At 38.7% G+C, this 20,748-nt stretch overlaps 1 protein-coding gene across 1 annotated transcript in view; it reads left to right on the forward strand.

The window, feature by feature from the left end:
* The window catches only part of Sptz (Spastizin), a 713,541-nt gene that overhangs the window by 624,355 nt on the left and 68,438 nt on the right, over positions 1 to 20,748 (forward strand). The window contains exon 31 of the mRNA XM_067139843.2: positions 8,335 to 8,563. Coding sequence (XP_066995944.2) covers positions 8,335 to 8,563 — 229 coding nt within the window. The remainder of the gene's footprint in view (positions 1 to 8,334; positions 8,564 to 20,748) is intronic.

Here is a 20,748-nt window from a genome sequence, read left to right on the forward strand (position 1 = left end):
ATATCCAACAGTTGTATCAGGGTGAAGATATAGATAATTTGGTTCTGAAACAAGAAGAGGCTGTTGATGCTGATGAAATGGGAGACCCAATTTTGAGGTCAGAGTTTGACAGAGCTGTGAGTGACCTCAATAGGAACAGTGCACCTGGAATTGATGACATTCTCTCTGAATTACTGACTGCCTTAGGAGAAACCAGCATGGCAAGGCTATTCCATTTAGTGTGTAAGATGTACGAGACAGGAGAAGTCTCATCCGATTTTCGGCAGAATGTTGTTATACCTATTCCCAAGAAAGCCGGTGCTAATAGGTGTGAAAACTATCGCACCATTAGTTTAGTATCTCATGCTTGCAAAACTTTAACACGTATTATTTACAGAAGAATGGAAAAACAAGTTGAAGCTGAGTTGGGAGAAGATCAATTTGGCTCCAGAAGAAATGTAGGAACACGTGAAGCAATCCTGATTTTACGTCTGACCTTAGAGGATCGAATCAAGAAGGACAAGGCCTCTTACATAGCATTCATAGATCTAGAAAGGCATTTGATATTGTTGATTGGACCAAGCTATTTAAGATTCTGAAGGTGATTGGGATCAGATACCGAGAACGAAGAATTATCTACAATCTGTATAAAAATCAGTCTGCAGTGATAAGAATCGAGGGCTTTGAAAAAGAAGCAGCAATCCAGAAAGGTGTGAGGCAAGGCTGCAGTTTGTCAGTGTTTATATAGAACAGGCATTAAAGGAAATCAAAGAGGAATTTGGAAGGGGAATCACAATCCAAGGAAAGGAAATCAAAACCTTGAGATTTGCTGATGATATTGTTATTTTATCTGAGACTGCAGAAGATCTTGAGAAGCTGCTGAATGGTATGGACAAAGTCTTGGGTAAGGAGTACATGATGAAAATAAATAAGTCCAAAACAAAAGTAATGGAGTGCAGTCGAACGAAGGCAGGTGATGCAGGAAATATTAAATTAGGAAATGAAGTCTTAAAGGAAGTAGGTGAATATTGTTACTTGGGTAGTAAAATAACTAATGTTGGCAGAAGTAAGGGGGACATAAAATTCAGATTAGCACAAGCAAGGAAGAGCTTTTTTAAGAAAAGAAATTTGCTCACTTCAAACATTGATATAGGAATTAGAAAGATGTTTTTGAAGACTTTTGTGTGGAGCGTGGCATTGTATGGAAGTGAAACATGGATGATAACTAGCTCAGAAAGAAAGAGAATAGAAGCTTTTGAAATGTGGTGGTACAGAAGAATGCTTAAAGGTGAGATGGATAGATCGAATCAAAAATGAAGGGATACTGAATCGAATTGGTGAGGGGAGATCGATTTGGCTAAATTTGACGAGAAGAAGAGATAGTATGTTAGGACACATCTTAAGACACCCAGGACTAGTTCAGTTAGTTTTTTAAGGAAGTGTAGGCGGTAAGAACGGTAGGGGTAGACCAAGGTATGAATATGACAAGCACATTAGAGCAGATGTAGGATGCAGTAGTTACGTAGAAATGAACAAGTTAGCACAGGATAGGGTGGCATGGAGAGCTGCATCAATCCAGTCTATGGACTGATGACTCAACAACAAATTTGAAGAATTTTCATATGGCGTAGTTCATTTTGAGATAGTATTACTTTGAATGCTGGATGCAGTAGGCCATATTAAGGTTTGTTGTAGACGTCATTGGGCCATCTTCTTTCATATGGTGTTTGTGGGAAGAGTGGAATTGGTGTAGCTCTTTGTTGTTGGACGCGTTGGAATAAGCACGCTAGTCTAAAAGGGAACATTATAGTTGTAAAAGTTGTTGTCAGTCGGCAGATAGCCAAGTGTGTGATGAAAATCTGTAATTAAAAAGTTTTTTAATGAAATTTGTTGAAGAGCCATAATTGGAATGAGGGGGCTAATGGTGGAAATTGAATGAAAAATGTTAACTCTTACCCCTTCGACCGCTAAGATGTTACCTCGTTATGTTCAGATCGTTAGAGCTACTGGCAGCTGCCGAGCTCTTGCTTTGCATATTGTATTTGTGGAGTCTTGGTGGAGAGGGTTGAGCTTGAGAAGGCGTGGCTAAGGGCTTATTCGATGCGCGTGAGGGCGAGATGCCGGCAGCGGGAGGAGGAGAGGGTTGGTTATGTGTGTGTTGCATTCATGGGAATGTTTATTGATTTAGTGCTAGATATTTTATAAATATTACTATTCTAAAGAAATTATTTTTGCAATAGTATTGAGATCTGTTCGTAAAGAGGACTTTTATTATCTATTACATCGTTTAAGTTTTTGTCTTTGTTAAATTGTTAGTGTAGAAAGATGTATAAGTTTTCCTATTCCATCATGAGCTTACCTTTTTCAATTCTTTTTAAGATTTGTAAATCCTGATCTATTGTAGTAAATTCGTGACCTGTATCCGTCATGTGGTTACTCATCGCAGAGAACTTGTTATGTTTTTGGGTGTTGATACGTTCTGCATATCTAGTTGAAAAGCTGCGGTCAGTCTGGCTAACATGAGAAAAATAACATACTGAGCACTTGAATTTATATATGCCAGAGACTGATGATTTATTATTAGTTGAATTGATTGAGTTATGATTAAAAGATGAATTTCAATTTGTGGTGTTCGTAGTGTAAGCGATGTTTACCACGTGGTTGTTTTTTGGATTTTTGGGTTGGTAAATGTGAACATTGCGTATTTTGGTTTGTTGGGTTTTATTGGAGAAAAGTTTGTGGCTAATTTTAGTTTGACTTCATTGGTGATTTTTTTTATCATATGTGGATTAAATCCGTTGAATCTGGCTATTTCTTTTATGAAATCTATTTATTGTTTAAAATTATTTGTTGGAAGAGGAATTTTTAATGCCCTGTATATTAAACTGTAATATGTGGCTTATGGGAATTTGGATGTAATGATTCATTTTTTATACTTATTGGAGTAAAGGGAGGCTTACGGTAAATTTTAAAATCAAATTTGTATAATACTCGCATGATTTTCATGTATAAAAAATTTATTGAATCGTTGTTTTCGTTTTCTTTTGTAAAGTTTATACATTTGTCTAAATTATTGAGAAACGTTAGGATGTTATCACTATTGTTAAGTTGTTTATCGATAATTGCTAATGTATCGTCAACATAACGAAGACGTATACAGAGTCCGTTGATGTTGTTTACTATCTTGTTGTATTCTAGGTTGTCTGTGTAGATGTCAGCTAAAATGCCAGAAATTGGGTCTCCCATAGCTAAACCTTCTTGTTTATACATACGTGCATACATACATCATCATCATCATCATTATAGACTGTTATACCTTTCAGCGTTCAGTCTGCAAGCTTCTGTGAATTAACTAAACGTCGCCACAATCCTCTGTTTACAACTAGTGCTGTGGCTTCATTTAGTTCTATACCTCTTATCTTTAAATTGTTAGAAACTGAGTTTAACCATCGTCATCTTGGTCTACCTCTACTTCTCTTACCCTCCATAACAGAGTCCATTATTCTCCTCGGTAACCTATCCTCCTCCATTCGCCTTTCATGACCCCAACACCAAAGCCAGTCTATGCGTACAGCTTCATCCATCGAGTTCATTCCTAAATTAACCTTTATCTCCTCATTCTGAGTACCCTTCTACCATTGTTCCCACCTGTTTGTGCCAGCAATTATTCTCGCTACTTTCATGTCTGTTACTTCTAAGTTATGAATAAGATATCCTGAGTCCACCCAGCTTTCGTTCCCGTAAAGCAAAGTTGGTCTGAAAACAGACCGATGTAAAGATAATTTCGTCTGGGGGCTGACTTCCTTCTTACAGAATACTGTTGTTCCCAACTGCAAGCTCACTGCATTAGCTTTACTACACCTTGATTCAATCTCACTTACTATATTACCATCCTGGGAGAACACACAACCTAAATACTTGAAATTATCGACCTGTTCTAACTTTGTGTCACCAATCTGACATTCAGTTCTGTTGAATTTCTTACCTACTGACATCAGTTTAGTCTTCGAAAGGCTAATTTTCATACCATACTCATTGCACCTCTTTTCAAGTTCCAAGATATTAGATTGCAGGCTTTCGGCACAATCTGCCATAATAACCAAGTCGTCAGCATAGGCCAGACTGCTTACTACATTTCCACCTAACTGAATTCCTCCCTGCCATTTGATACCATTCAGCAGATGATCCATGTAAACTACAAACAGCAAAGGTGAAAGATTTCAGCCTTGTCTAACCCCTGTAAGTACCCTGAACCAAGAACTCATTCTACCATCAATTCTCACTGAAGCCCAATTGTCAACATAAATGCCTTTGATTCATTTTAATAAGCCACCTTTAATTCCATAGTCCCCCAGTATGGCGAACATCTCTTCCCTCAGTACCCTGTCATATGCTTTCTCTAGATCTACGAAACCTAAACACAACCGCCTATTCCTCTCGTAGCATTTTTCAATTACCTGGTGCATGCCGAAAATCTGATCCTGACAGCCTCTCTGTGGTTTGAAACCACACTGGTTTTCATCCAACTTCCTCTCAACAACTGATTGCACCCTCCCTTCCAAGATTGCCTGGTATACTAATCAATGAGATACCTCGATAGTTGTTTCAATCCTTCCTGTTCCCTTGCTTATAGATAGGTGCAATTACTGCTTTTGTTGAATCTGAAGGTACCTTACCAACACTCCATGCTAATCTTCTTACTCTATGAAGCCACTTCATCCCTGCCTTCCCACTATACTTCACCATTTCAGGTGTAATTTCATCTATTCCTGCTGCTTTATAACAATGGAGTTCATTTTTCATCCTTTCCACTTCCTGAAGTGTAATTTCACCAACATCATTTTCCTCCTCTCCTTGAGCTTGGCTATTTACAACACCACCAGGAAGATTTCCTTTTACGTTGAGATGATGTTCAAAATATTCCCTCCACCTCTCCAGTGATTCTCTGGAATCTATTATGTGTTCACCTGAATTACTCAAAACACTGTTCATTCCCTTTTTCCCTCCCTTCCTAAGATTCTCTATTACTGTCCAGAAAGGACACCATCACCATTATCAGCGTTACTAAATAATAAATGTTGTGATTATATTAACAACATGTTATGTATTATAAAAAGATGGATCAATCAAATTTCCCTCTATTGTATGTTATCTCCTTTTAATACTGATCAGATGTGATGTTTTTAATGTTGAATAACAGAAACTATGTTGCGTGCAATGGTATTTCTGTTAAACAGCCCTACCCCATACTCTGCCCTTCGCTTTCTAACACCTGTCAAGTACACTTTATAATCTCCTCTCTCTTCCTCGTTATCTCCCCTTACCCGAATATCACTTATCCTAGCACATCCAGATGCATCCTCTTTGCTGACTCAGCCAGTTCTACGCTCTTTCTTCCATAAGCCCCATTAATATTGATAGCTCCCCATCGAATTCCATTTCGTTTGCTAAGTTGTCTCCAAGGAGTTCCTCGCCTGTCAAATGGGAGTGGGACTCCGTTACTCCCTTAGGTCCGAGGCTTGCTTAATATGTTCTGTGCTCGGTAAATTCATGAAGTAGGATGCTACCCTACTTACACATAGTCCAAGTGAGGATCTCTCCTGTAACGGGTTATGGACCACCGGTGAATTGTATATTCCTAACCGCCTGAGCACAAGGAGGGCCATGACTCAGAATATGTCCGAGGTGCCCACTCCCATTCCATAGCAACTGGTATCCCGACTCACAGGACCACTTACTAGGCCACTCAGCCATTGCCCATGGTTCACGAACTAGGACGTGACGACAGTAACCCATACTTGAACCATTTCTTTTTTATATATTTTCTTATTAATTATTGTGTAAATCAGAACTTAGTAACTTTATGTATTCATCTGTTTCAGTTTTGCTTAATGCACTGTGTGTGGAGAGGTTGTTTTTTATAATGGTGGTAGTTTCGTTTACAGGTGTTATTTGAGTACATATTAGTGATATCAAAGGAACATGATACGTGACTGTTGCAAATTGAATTTGTTGAAGGTTTTTGTAAAATTTGATATAATTTGTGATGGGATTTATATTGTGAATTTTAATTTTTTTTTAAATTTTTGGGGAACTGAGAGGTTTTATAAGTGGGGCTGTTTCTGTTATTGATTGTTGGTTTGATGGGGGCATCTTTTTTTACGTATTTTAGGTAATGATCTTGCTGTAGGTAATTTCGGATTCATTGTAATCATTTTCTGGTAGTCTTGTTCATTTACTGTAGTAGGAATATTGAATTTTTAAGGAGTGTTTTTAGATTGTGTTGTGTTGTTATTTGATTTGATTTGATTTGATTTGTTTATTTATCATCAACAGAGTTATTGATTCTCCAATTACAGATGATATAATACATTCAAATAATAACAATATTAACAGAACTTACTACTACCACTAATTATAAATAAGCAATATATAATATATACATATTTACAAAACACATTACGAAGGATAAAAGACATGTTTTGAAATGACCGAAGGAAGGAAGTATAACTTTCAGTTACTAAATGGGCAGAATTATTGTGTAGATTTTATCAAGGAAAAAAATCTTCTTTTTTCTTGATGCTGTTGTATTGCCCTTATCAACCTTTGTTACTATAACATTATTATTATTAATTTTAGTTTTTAACTTAAGATTTTGTTTTGAAAAGTTAGAATTATTGTTAGTTATTATATGGGGGGGGGGTGTGTGTGTGTGTGTGTGTTTTTTTGTTTTATTTCCGGCGATGGTGGTGATTATGTCTTCGACCTTTTGTGGGTTAGGCCAGTTGTATTTTACGCCTTTATTAAAGAGATCCATTTCACTATCCGAGAAAACTGTGTCTGATAAGTTAATTGTAGTGGGAATATTCATCATCGAAGGGGTAGAAATCCTAGTGTTCCTTTTCTGATTGAGAGCTTTAGGTTTAGCTTCTTGTAAACAAGTTAGCTTGTGGTTTAATGTTTTTGTTTCCTATCTAATACAGTAGTTAGTTTATTGTCCGTAACCTAAGGAATGAACTCCATTCGAGTGGAAACAAATATTGTGAGATAGTCAAATGCGTCTGGTATAATTGCATATTTAGAAGTGATTTTTTTTTTTTTTTTTTCTTATACTGTAGTTTGATTTCATTTCTTAGCCATATGTTGTTTACTTTGTTTTGAGTGACATTTGACTTTAGATTTGGAATGTTTTTCCTTTGTCGTGGTTTAAGGAACTTATTTATTAGTCCTAGTTTCAAGCAATCCTTAAGAAACTTGATATCTTTTGGGATTTTACCAATCTTTATTCTAAGGTTCAAATACTTATTCGTTTTAATGTTTGCCTGGTTGGCCTTGTTGATTTTTATCACGTGTAACATACCACTTAGTCGAGCAGATCACTCTGATAATCCACCTACTCGCCTTGTGTGAATTCAGTTCACATGGTATATTAATATGCCACTTCTCTCTGATATCTATATGAACAGTAATGTGGCCATCCTGCACCGAAACCCAGCACGTACCCCAGAAGTTCCTTCTATGTGGACGTCAGGAATTCCGTGATGAGGACCTTTGTACCTTTCAGAGCTCCCGTGTCATGCCAGATGCGGTCTCATTCATGGTACCTGAGGAGTTGAATAATGGGTCTATTCCCCGCAGACACCACCTTTGCAGTCATCCTCTCCATACGGCCCAATCTGTGACACCGATATATGCCGTACATAGCCAATTGAATGTTCAGCTTGCTTTTCAAAGTTTCTAACACCACGGCACAGGTAACCGTGCTTGGGTTCTCACTTATGCCATGAAGAAGGAGGCAGTTCCTTATGCTGTATTGTTCTGCCTCTTCAAGTTGAATGTCCTGCTGATCTAGACGCTCTTATAGGTTGCTTACCTCCTCCTTCATCCCTCTTAATTCTGCAGATGTAATTTCTCAGAAGTCCTGGAAGTCTGATGCAAGGTCCGTTAGTGTCGCCAGGGTTGGCAGCACTTATTACACCAGCAGCTGTGACTTCCTCCAAGCGAGCTTGAAATTCAGACATTTGTTTTTCAACCTTCATCAGACGTTCATTCGCGGCCTTCATCGTCATAGTACTTCACTATTATACAACATCACAATTAAAATGAAACACTAGCACACCCTTGAATTACAAAGTGATATGACAGGTGAATAGCGGAGCTCGTTTACTCGTTTATTGTAGCATGTGCCATACATGGTATATGCCTTAATTGTTCACATATTTATTCCTTTCTATAAATTGTATGTATCTTTAATGTATAGCAGCCTTCTCCAGAATTATATCAAATGAGAATTGTTTAAAGTTTGTCTAGCAGTAATGAATTGCATCATGCATTTGGAAACATTTTGTTTTCCAGTCATATCTCTGCCATGTGTGCCACCATTTTGAAAGGAAAGGTCATCTCAACGTTCTGTATCAGCTTCAACTTTTCATGCAAGACTATGTCCGAGCAGCAATGACCTGTATTCGGTTCTATCAGTACGAAGCCAGGACGTACAGTGACTTAGCAGCCAAGATCAACTTCTTGAATCTTGCTCAGTCACATTTGGAGAAAGAACTCGGAGCATCTCTGTGGGGAGTAAAAGGTAAGTTACTGTGTGCTTGCTTTGTGTTTTGTGTTTGCCACTTTTTTAACTTTCTCTCAACGTGGGCACTAGAGGCTTGCACAAATCTGATTTAGTCTCAGTTCAATTTTGATCGTTCAGTGAACATACTGAGACGATTGCATTCGTACGAACATTTCATAGCAAACCAGTATTGCTCCTGAGTGTACCATAACTTAAACAATTCCACATAGTTAACAACTCAGCCAAATGCAATGGTTCAGTAGCACGTAACCAGCCCTCAAAAACTGTTGGTGTTTTTCACTCACCAGAATTCCACGAGGAGGAGACATAATAATTTAGCATTCAGCATAAACCAAAATGTATTTCATTGTTCCATTATATATGAAGCCAGTTGGCATTCTGTTAGCCCAGCTACCAAGTTGGTAACTGGAGCACGTAATGCGATTCACGCAGCCAGAATCATGTGCTAACCAGGAAAAGATATCCAGCTGTACTTTTTGAAATTTTAGTTTCCTGTACGAGTAATGAGCGGGCATTATTCCACTGAAATTTGCATTTTCTATGTTAGGCGTTTCAGTTTTTGTACTAGGCCCAGCACTTGCGTCTCCAGGAATAGACGTCGCACTCAAGGTATCGTTAAGCATCATCGTACTTGTTTTAAAGAAGTAATTATGTCTAGTCTATTTAATCATGAACTGGACAACACACGATCATATCACTCAATCTTAATCAAACGAGATGGAAAGTACCTTAGGATGTTAGTATAGTATGGAGAGCTGTTTCATACAAGTCTGTGGACTGATGACCCGAACATTACGCACAAAAAATAAAACACACTGAACACGATCTTATAAATTGAGAATACTCGTGTAACTTGAGGTCGAAACAATAAATCATAGAACAGTTGAAAAAAATAATATACAAACTAACTTGAAAGGACCAAACAAGATTTGATGAGAGAGAGCGGGAAAGGGAAAGCTAAAAGCTCAGGTCCATGCTCTGGCACGGCCAGTGTGTTCAAGGTCACTTTTGAGGGAGACAGTTGTATTATTAGAACGTAACTAGCTCTTCCCTCAGTGTGACAAATTATACGCCTTCTTGTACTATGGTTCATGGTGTGGATTACTGTATTCACATCCTAGTTTATGAACCATGGGCAACTGCTGGGTCACCTAGGAAGTGGTCTTGAGAGTCGGGATACCAGTTGCTACAGAATGGCAGTAGGCATCTCGGGCATATTCTGAGTTGTGGCCCTCCTTATGCTCGGGCGGCTAGGACTACACAATCCATCTGTGGTCCCTAACCCATTAGAGGAGAGATCCTCACTTGGACTATGTGTAAGTAGGGTAGCATCTTGCTTCACAGAATTTACCGAGCTCAGAACTTTTTTTTTTTTTTGCTAGGGGCTTTACGTCGCACCGACACAGATAGGTCTTATGGCGACGATGGGATAGGAAAGGCCTAGGAGTTGGAAGGAAGCGGCCGTGGCCTTAATTATGGTACAGCCCCAGCATTTGCCTGGTGTGAAAATGGGAAACCACGGAAAACCATCTTCAGGGCTGCTGATAGTGGGATTCGAACCTACTATCTCCCGGATGCAAGCTCACAGCCGCGCGCCTCTACGCGCACGGCCAACTCGCCCGGTCAGAACATTTTAAACAGGGCTCAGACCTGTGGGAGTAATGGAGTCCCACTCCAATTTGACAGGCAAGGGACTCCTTGGAAACAACATGGCGATAAAAATGGAATTCGCAGGGAGCTGTCAGTATTAATGGGGCTTATGGAATAAAGAAAGTAGAACTGGTTGAGTCAGCAAAGGGGATGCATCTGGATGTGAAAGGAGTAAATGGTATTCGTTTGGGAGCAGTCAATATTGATGGGGCTTATGGAACAAAGAAACTAGAATCGGCTGCGTCAGCAAAGAGGATGCATCTGGATGTGCTAGGAGTAAGTGATATTCGGGTAAGGGGAGATAACGAGGAAGATATAGGAGATTGTAAAGTGTAATAAATGTGAGAAATTTATTTTAACTTCAACCTATTCAATACAGTACAAGATGTTAACGTGTTAAATATCATTGTTATAGTTGAGACATGTTTCGCCCCTTTTGTGGGGCATCATCAGTCATATCAATACCTCAAAGTTCTACCAGACATCTGGTTGGAAAATTGTAAAACATGTTGCATAAGTGAATACATTAAAAAACTTTACAATATCCTATCATTAACAATATATCAAATTGATTAAAAATATGTTGCACATGCTTGTGAATTTTCACATAAACAAGGCTGTCATATGTGTAGTAAATGACAATAGTGATAGTCTAAAATCTTATGTGATGCTAAAGTTCAAAGACAGTTTAAAATTTATATAAAAATATTGGGAATGAATACAGAATACATATAATTATGAATACTATACACGTATTTTACATGTGAAATGATGTGGAAAAGTATTCCAAATTCATGCTAATTTCACATAAATTTGATCTTAATATTACGTTCATGGTGTGGTCTAATGGAATTAGCATCAAGATGTGAAAGTTTGTATGTGATTTATAACCAGCTCATATGAAAGCGTTGCATTACGTCGTAATTCTACCTAGATGTCTTAAGTTGCATGATTATATTTTAGACCCAAACAAGTTAGTTCGCTGAAGTATCTGTGGGCTATTCAAACTCCGTTGGACACTCTCTATGAGATGGAGTGCCTAGTGCATGTAAACAACAGTTGATATTTGATTCAAATTAAGCCTATATTGAAACAGTTGAACTAATGGCCTGAATGAGGGCAGTTGAAATGTCGTTAATATCTTCCCATTTGACTAATATTATGAAGTTTTTAACAGTATGTTTCAGTTGCTGGAGTATGTATGGGATGTCGGTTTATTAGTTGGATGGGTGACAATCAAAACGTTGTGCAATGTAATTAATGTTGAGCTGTCTTAATGTATGTGAAAATCTGAAAGGAAGGATAAGTCTTTAATTAGTTGAGTGAAATAACGACAGGGTAAGAGAAAGACTGAATGCGTTTAGAGAATTGAGAGGATATGGAGTTAAAGCTTGCCTTTAGTGTTGTTGGGCTTTTAACTTATTGCTAAGAGGTTTTTGAAGCACTGGCTGTCACCAACGTCTTACTCCTCGTGTTGTACGTCTGACATCTTGGTGGAGGGGAGTAGACCTGAGAAGGCGGGGCAGTGAGTCTGTGATTGGTGCTTGGGAAGGAGTTGTGTGTATTGGAGGGAGAACAGGAGTGTGATAAGTTGAACGGCTTAGTGGGGATGCTTGAAGAGGGTATTTTGAGGACATCAACAAGTCTTTTGTCTTTCAGATTTAACTTATTAAACAAAATTATTAATTGTTCATATAAAGGGCTTCGATTATCTATTGGATCATTTAAGTTTTTATTATTGTTGTATTTTTGGTCCAAGAAAATGTACAAATTTTCAAACTCGGTCATGAGTCTGCCTTTATCTATTATTTTTAAAATTTGAAGGTCTTTTCGATTGTGGCGAAACTGTGTCCTGTGTCCTTCATATGGATGCTCATTGCTGAGTGTTTGTTATGATTCTGGGCATTAAAATGTTCAGCATATCTAGTTGTGAAACTTCTTCCGGTTTGACCGATATACGAACTGTTGCACTCAGCATATTTCAGTCTGTAAATGCCGGAACCCAAATATTTATTGTTGTCCGAGTTTATCTTGTTGTGGTTAAAGAATAATTTATTTGAATTTTGAGTCTTAAAGGCTATCTTAATATCATGTTCCCTTAGGGGGGTGGCAATTTGATGTATGATGGGATTGGTATAGGTAAAGGTTGCATACTTTAATTTGGTTGTTTTTATTGGGTAGAGGTTCGTGGTCAATTTCAACTTCACTTTATTGATTATTTTATGTATGATTGAGGGATTGTATCCATTGAAACTAGCTATTTCTTTTATGATAGGACAGATCAGACGAAACTTCAAAATCAGGTACATAGAACATGTCAATGTTATTAGATACAATAGGTTTTTGGCAGTGGGCCAACTTATGTATGACACGAAACGTACTTTTACCACCATAGACCAAGACTTGGAGATTCTGAGAACATTAGGGAAAGGCCCTCTCCTAGACGTCACCGAAAATTGCTTCATACACCTTGATCAGTGTTTCAACCCCAATTTAAACTTAACTGAAATTTCCGAGAAACCCAAGGTTCTTTACGACTTTCTTATTATGGTTCTTCAAGATGTTAAGTTTACGAGAAAGCGTTTGATCTTCCACGCATTACATAACACCCTACTCGCTATACGTCCCCACCGCATAGCCCTCCAGATCCGCCCCCAACACCTCCCCCGTAGGCGTTTCCTCTCCAAGCCCTTCCCTTCGTTTCCTCCCCTCTCCAAACTACCTCTACCCGCAAACCTGCCTCAGTTGTCAACCCCTCTCCATAGAGTAAGCTTCCTGGCATGCTGCGGCAAGGGAAGTCCCCATACTTTGATTCTCTATACCTATGCTTCCTTTGACTTGCCCTTTACAGAATTCCACATTAAAATCAGCTGTCCGTTTTCTCTAGGTTTTACGTTCCGCTTGAACTGAGGAACCTCGGTCCTACATATCATCCTCGGACCTACATGTACACTAAAAACCACCTTTCGACGCCCATAGCACAACTTTAAGATAAGAAGACTATGCCACCAACAGTGCTCAGATTATTCCTCAGTGCCGTATTTCTTTATGAATAAGATTTTAACGTGTTCACGAAGTTTTATCGTACCTAAGCACAACTTTACAGAAAGTGCCTCAACTCATGTACCAAAACAATACAAGACTATTACGCTTGCCAACACGTAGCAATCCTCAGATATTTTATATGAACTATTTTAAATGTGTCATTATACGAATTTTACCTAGTTTGTGTGTATTGTTGCTATATGTAAATTTATTCTCTTGCTTGGTTTTAAGTAAGGCTGATGATGACATTGAAAACATGTCGAAACCGCTACCTTTATAATAATTAAAATGTTGTAATATAATTTATGTGCAACAGTTTTGTATGTATTGAAAAGGTGGATTCCATTATATTAAATTACTTTTGTTAAGCACAGTCTCGCGAAAAGAAGCTAAGTTTTTTCTGAGGCACAGTCTTTATGAATGAGTTAAACACAGAGTTACGAAAACACAGTCATTTAAGTCCAGGCGGAACAGTCCCGTAAATTAAATTAAGGTACAGTCTTTGCGAACTGAAATGAAATTCACAAGTCACTTCGTAATTGTTTAAAATATCAATCATCTAAGCCCTTTCAGCTTGACACTTTACAAAACCGACTTTGTCACTTTTGTATTACAGTTTGTACAAATTCGTCACTATCAATAAATCAAGATAATTCGCCTCCTTCAATCTCACACGAAGTTGAAGTCCTAAGATCGCACTTCTAACACTTAGAAAATTTAACCGTATCACTCACATCCTGTCATTGGCACTCAGCCGGACAGAGTAACGATCTCAAATACAACTTCCATAGCTGGCCCGCACGACGTGGCAGTTGAGATACAGACACGCACACTGAACTCTATTGAACTAGCATGCTTCCTTTATAGGCGTGGGTCGGACTGCGAAGTTTCAAATACAAGATTATTCAACCTTTAATAACTCGGCCAGTCTTCCACCGATTTTCTTGAAACTTGGTACATTATTATCTGTTATGAGGATATACATGATGGCGTGGTTAAAATTTTGATCGGACATTCCATTCTGGAGATGATGAAATGCAAGCAATGGAATGTTCGATTGTGACATCACTTAGCCTTGACTGGTTCCCCGCAGCGAGCAATCATCTACCTCACTGTCACATTGGCTGCCGGAGGGCTCGGCGTTTTCAAACCCTAGTAGACGGGTGTTAGCGCGAGTTGCATAAGAAATACTTTGATGGCGAATGTCGACAGGGCATTCCCGTTTCATTTCCCCACTGCTCAGGGAAAAAGAAAATTGGTACAAGATTTTCTATTTTATCTATTTTCTTGCAAAGTATTTCTTGAGGTTGGCAGCGTTGAAAATTCCCTCAACATCGACATTCATTTTTTCCACTTGATAGGCACCGTTATCTAGTGCTGTAATTATCCTGTATGCCCTCTTCAGGATGCGATACTGCAGATATCGGGTAAGGCCGTTTCTTATAGGGCGAAGTGTCTGTCTCCTCTGAATGGTGTTCAAAATTTTTATGTCTCCAGGTTTGTCACAAACACATCTGGAAATTTTCGAAAACTCTTTGAATAGCCTCTGCCCCTTCATTATCAAAGTCTGGGCTTTCAGCTACGCTGGAATTTGTAGTGACCCTCATTAAACTCATCATCGATGATGGACGCTACCTGGTCCTCAATGGGTCGCAATTCCTCTGTTCCTCCCTCTTCGTGGATGCATTCTTCGACAGGCGGAGCCTCACTCATCCTGCCTTCTACTGTTTCCACCGGGGTATCGAATCCCTAATACTTCACTTCATTACCATTAACCAGCTGTAGCTCTACAAACTTAACATTGCAAAATTTCACTTGGCTGGCAGGATAATCAATGGCTCCTCCATGCTGTATTAGGAAGTCTGATCCCAGGATCAAATCAAACTTCATCTGGGTCAAGATTCAGAATAGATGTTGGAATCTGACACCTCCAATTTGTAATTCAAGAAATTCCTGGAATCTGCATTTAATGGCCTTATCAGGAAAAATGCCTTTCACCTTAACCTGGGCAACAGTTAGGATGGAAATGTTGGTTGTCTCTTGCGCTACATCGACTAATTTCTGAGAAATTAGAGAAGCCTGAGAACCTGAATCCACTAGTGAATTAACATTAATGTTGTCTAACTTGATGCTAATGATTGGTAGACTACTCTGTATTCTGGGTTGTCTTGGTAGAATCCTCATACAGTAAATCCATGTCATCAAAGAAAGGACGATAAGTTCCACCTTTTCAATACTATATATTGTGTGAAAGTTTTACATTTCTGTTAAAACATCACAATTATTGTATATTTGGTACCGGTTTCGACAGATTCTCTGTCATCAGCCAAGAACAATTATACAAAGACAAGTTACATTGATCATGACTCTTATGTTAAGATTACAATAGTAGTTATATACATGATATGGTTAAAACAGTATTTACAAATATAGACTGGAGGTCAGTAAGATAAAAATGTCGTATTTCTATAGGTGTACACCTTAATATTTCTAATGAAAAGGATTAACTTGTTGAAAGGAATTCTGTTTTTGTAATATAAAATTGTAGTCGAGTGTGATTATTGGCTTAAGTCTATAATATTTTAACTGATGACCGGCTGGTTCATTTTTGAAGGCATGTAGCCATGTTTGACACATTGAAAAAGTGAACAAACATTTAGTCATGTGTTGTTCCGCATAAAATATGCACAATAAAATTATATAAAAATTCGAATGGGGCTTCAACTTGGACTTGAGAAAGAAGATTTATATTAAAATGTTCAATGCAAACAAAAATAGATGCATTAATTTGTCACTGCATGTTGATGTTGACAGTCAAATTGTCCATTGAAAGTTCTATATATCAGCTTGTACTTGGTGTGTTTGTTTATGTTATATTGAGAGATGGATTGAACATAGTAACTGAGGTTCTTGTTAAAGTGGTACTTGAAGATCTTATGATGCAAGTTGTAGATACATAAATTGATTTAGAAAGATCCTGAACCAAGCCGGAACCTATAAGAAATGAAACACGATTTAGAATTATATGAAAATCGATAAAAGGGTGTAATATTAGCGAAATGAAAGACTCACCTCAGGTGTCAAGTTGATAGTAGATATATCGGAGAAGAACTAACAGACTGAATGTGGAGAGGCGGACATTCGGAGGGAGTAAGGTGGGGCGGAGTTACTAAGTAGGAGGAAGGGCAAGAGCGATGGAGGCAGGACTATGATCAGGTGGGCGCGGATGGCTGTAGGGGTAATATGTAAGCGTGTTATGAATTGTTTTGAAGATTGAACGATTTTTGGGTATTTTAAGATTATTCGATATTTTAATAAACGTATCAAACAAAATCGTAGGTTTTTCAGAGAGGTCATTGAGATTAAAATTTGGATTATGGTACTGATCGAGTGGAATGTAAAATTGTTCAGTTAAATCAAGTATAGGGCCTTTGTTTATTACTTCAATGATGTCTATATCGTGGTCTATGCCATAAAATTTGTGTTTATAGTCATGCATATGTTGACCTACTGCGGAGAATTTTCTGTATTTAATTGCATTTACGTGTTCTGTGTATCTAATTTTATTGTGCATATTTTATGCGGAACAACACATGACTAAACGTTTGTTCACTTTTTCAATGTGTCAAACATGGCTATATGCCTTCAAAAATGAACCGGCCGGTCATCAGTTAAAATATTATAGACTTAAGCCAATAATCACACTCTACTACAATTTTATATTACAAGAACAGAATTTCTTTCAACAAGTTAATCCTTTTAATTAGAAATATTAAGGTGTACACCTATAGAAATACGACTTTGTTATCTTACTGACCTCCAGTCTATATATGTAAATACTATTTTAACCATATCATGTATATAACTACTATTGTAATCTTAACATAAGTCATGAACAATGTAACTTGTCTTTGTATAATTGTTCTCGGCTGATGATGACAGAGAATCTGTCAAAACCAGTACCAAATATACAAAAATTGTGATGTTTTAACAGAAATGTGAAACTTTCACACAATATATAGTATTGAAAAGGTGGAACTTATCGTCCTTTCTTTGATGTAAATCTTGATTCAATACGGAACCTAAGAATGAAATTCTTACATACATACATTATCATTACAGACTGTTATGCCTTTCAGCGTTCAGTCTGCAAGCCTCTGAAAATTTACTAAACATCGCCACAATCCTCGATTTGCAACTAGTGTTGTGGCTTCATTTAGTTCTATACCTCTTATCTTTAAATCGTTAGAAACCGAGTCTAACCATCGTCGTATTGGTCTCCCTCTACTTCTCTTACCCTCCATAACAGAGTCCATTATTCTCCTAGGTAACCTATCCTCCTCCATTCGCCTCACATGGCCCCACCACCGAAGCCGGTTTATGCGTACAGCTTCATCCATCGAGTTCATTCCTAAATTAGCCTTTATCTCCTTATTCCGAGTACGTTCCTGCCATTGTTTCCACCTGTTTGTACCAACAATCATTCTTGCTACTTTCATGTCTGTTACTTCTAACTTATGAATAAGATATCCTGAGTCCACCCAGCTTTCGCTCCCGTAAAGCAAAGTTGGTCTGAAAACAGACCGATGTAAAGATAGTTTCGTCTGGGAGCTGACTTCCTTCTTACAGAATACTGCTGATCGCAACTGCGAGCTCACTGCATTAGCTTTACTACACCTTGATTCAATCTCACTTACTATATTACCATCCTGGGAGAATGCACAACCTAAATACTTGAAATTATCGACCTGTTCTAGCTTTGTATCACCAATCTGACATTCAATTCTGTTGAATTTCCTACCTACCGTCTTCAATGTAGTCTTCGAGAGCCTAATTTTCATACCATGCTCATTGCACCTATTTTCAAGTTCCAAGATATTACACTGCAGGCTTTTGGCGCAATCTGCCATTAAGACCAAGTCGTCAGCATAGGCCAGACTTCTTACTACATTTCCACCTAACTGAATCCCTCTCTGCCATTTTATACCTTTCAGCAGATGATCCATGTAAACTACGAACAGCAAAGGTGAAGGATTAAAGCCTTGTCTAACCCCTGTAAGTACCCTGATCCAAGAACTCATTCTACCATCAATTCTCACTGAAGCCCATTCGTCAACATAAATACCTTTCATTGATTTTAATAATCTACCTTTCATTCCATTGTCCCCCAGTATGGCGAACATCTTTTCCCTCGGTACCCTGTCATATGCTTTCTCTAGATCTACGAAACATAAACACAACTTCCTATTCCTCTCGTAGCATTTTTCAATTACCTGGCACATACTGAAAATCTGATCCTGACAGCCTCTCTGTGGTCTGAAACCACACTGGTTTTCATCCAACTTCCTCTCAACAACTGATTGCACCCTCCCTTCCAAGATGCCAGTGAATACTTTGCCTGGTATACTAATCAATGAGATACCTCGATAGTTGTTGCAATCCTTCGTGTTTCCTTGCTTATAGATAGGTGCAATTACTGCTTTTGTCCAATCTGAAGGTACCTTACCAACACTGCATGCTAATTTTACTACTGCGCGGCTGTGAGCTTGCATCCGGGAGATAGTAGGTTCGAATCCCACTATCGGCAGCCCTGAAGATGGTTTTCCGTGGTTTCCCATTTTCACACCAGGCAAATGCTGGGGCTGTACCTTAATTCAGGCCACGGCCGCTTCCTTCCAACTCGTAGGCCTTTCCTATCGCATCATTGCCATAAGACCTAACTGTGTCGGTGCGACGTAAAGCCCCTAGCAAAAAAAAAAATTTTACTACTCTATGGAGCCATTTCATCCCTGCCTTCCCACTATACTTCACCATTTCAGGTCTAATTTCATCTATTCCTGCTGCCTTATGACAATGGAGTTTATTTACTATCCTTTCCACTTCCTCAAGCATAATTTCACCAACATCATTTTCCTCCTCCCCATGAGCTTGGCTGTTTGCAACACCACCAGGATGATTTCCTTTTACATTGAGAAGATGTTCAAAATATTCCCTCCACCTCTCCAGTGATTCCCTGGGATCTATTATGAGTTCACCTGAATTACTCAAAACACTGTTCATTTCCTTTTTCCCTCCCTTCCTGAGATTCTTTATTACTGTCCAGAAAGGTTTCCCTGCTGCTTGACCTAGCCTTTCCAGGTTATTACCAAAATCTTCCCATGACTTCTTTTTGGATTCAACAACTATTTGTTTCGCTCTGTTTCTTTGATCTACGTATAAATCCCTGTCTGCCCTGGCCCTTGTTTGGAGCCATTTCTGATAAGCCTTCTTTTTACGTTTCCAGGCTGCTCTCACTTCATCATTCCACCAAGATGTTCGCCTTTTTCCATCTTTACACACAGATGTTCCTAGGCATTCCCTTGCTGTTTCTACTACAGCATCCCTGTATGCCACCCATTTACTTTCTATATCCTGAACCTGCTTACTGTCTACTCTTTGAAACTTCTCACTAATCATATCCATGTACTTCTGTCTAATTTCCTCGTCCTGGAGATTTTCTACTCTTATTCGTTTGCAGACAGATTTCACTTTCTCTATCCTAGGCCAAGAGATACTTATTTCACTACAGATCAGATAGTGGTCTGCATCATCGAAAAATCCGCGAAAAACGCGTACATTCCTAACAGATTTCCTGAATTCAAAGTCCGTTAAGATATTGTCTATTATGGATCTGGTGCCCCTAGCCTCCCATGTGTAGCGGTGAATAGCCTTATGCTTGAAGAATGTATTTGTAACAGCTAAACCCATACTAGCACAGAAGTCCAGCAAACGCTTCCCATTCCCATTAGCTTCCATATCTTCCCCACATTTACCAATCACCCTTTCGTATCCTTCAGTTCTATTCCCAACTCTTGCATTGAAATCGCCCATTAGCACTATTCTATTCTTGCTGCTCACCCTGACCACGATGTCACTCAATGCTTCATAAAACTTATCAACTTCATCCTCATCTGCACCCTCACATGGTGAATACACGGACACAATTCTTGTCCTAATTCCTCCCACTGACAAATCTACCCACATCATTCGCTCATTTACGTGCCTAACAGAAACTATGTTGCGTGCAATGGTATTCCTGATAAAGAGCCCTACCCCAGACTCTGCCCTTCCCTTTCTAACACCTGTCAAGTACACTTTATAATCTCCTATCTCTTCCTCATTATCTCCCCTTACCCGAATATCACTTACTCCTAGCACATCCAGATGCATCCTCTTTGCTGACTCAGCCAGTTCTACCTTCTTTCTTCTATAAGCCCCATTAATATTGATAGCTCCCCATCGAATTCCATTTCGTTCGCCAAGTTGTTTCCAAGGAGTCCCTCGCCTGTCAAATGGGAGTGGGACTCCATTACTCCCATAGGTCCGAGGCTTGCTTAAAGTGTTCTGAGCTCAGTTAATTCATGAAGCAGGGTGCTGCCCTACTTGCACATAGTCCAAGTGAGGATCTCTCCTCTAACGGGTTATGGACCACCGGTGAATTGTATAGT

Source organism: Anabrus simplex, chromosome 2 (genome assembly GCF_040414725.1).
Source record: "Anabrus simplex isolate iqAnaSimp1 chromosome 2, ASM4041472v1, whole genome shotgun sequence".
Classification (NCBI taxonomy): Eukaryota; Metazoa; Arthropoda; class Insecta; order Orthoptera; family Tettigoniidae; genus Anabrus; species Anabrus simplex.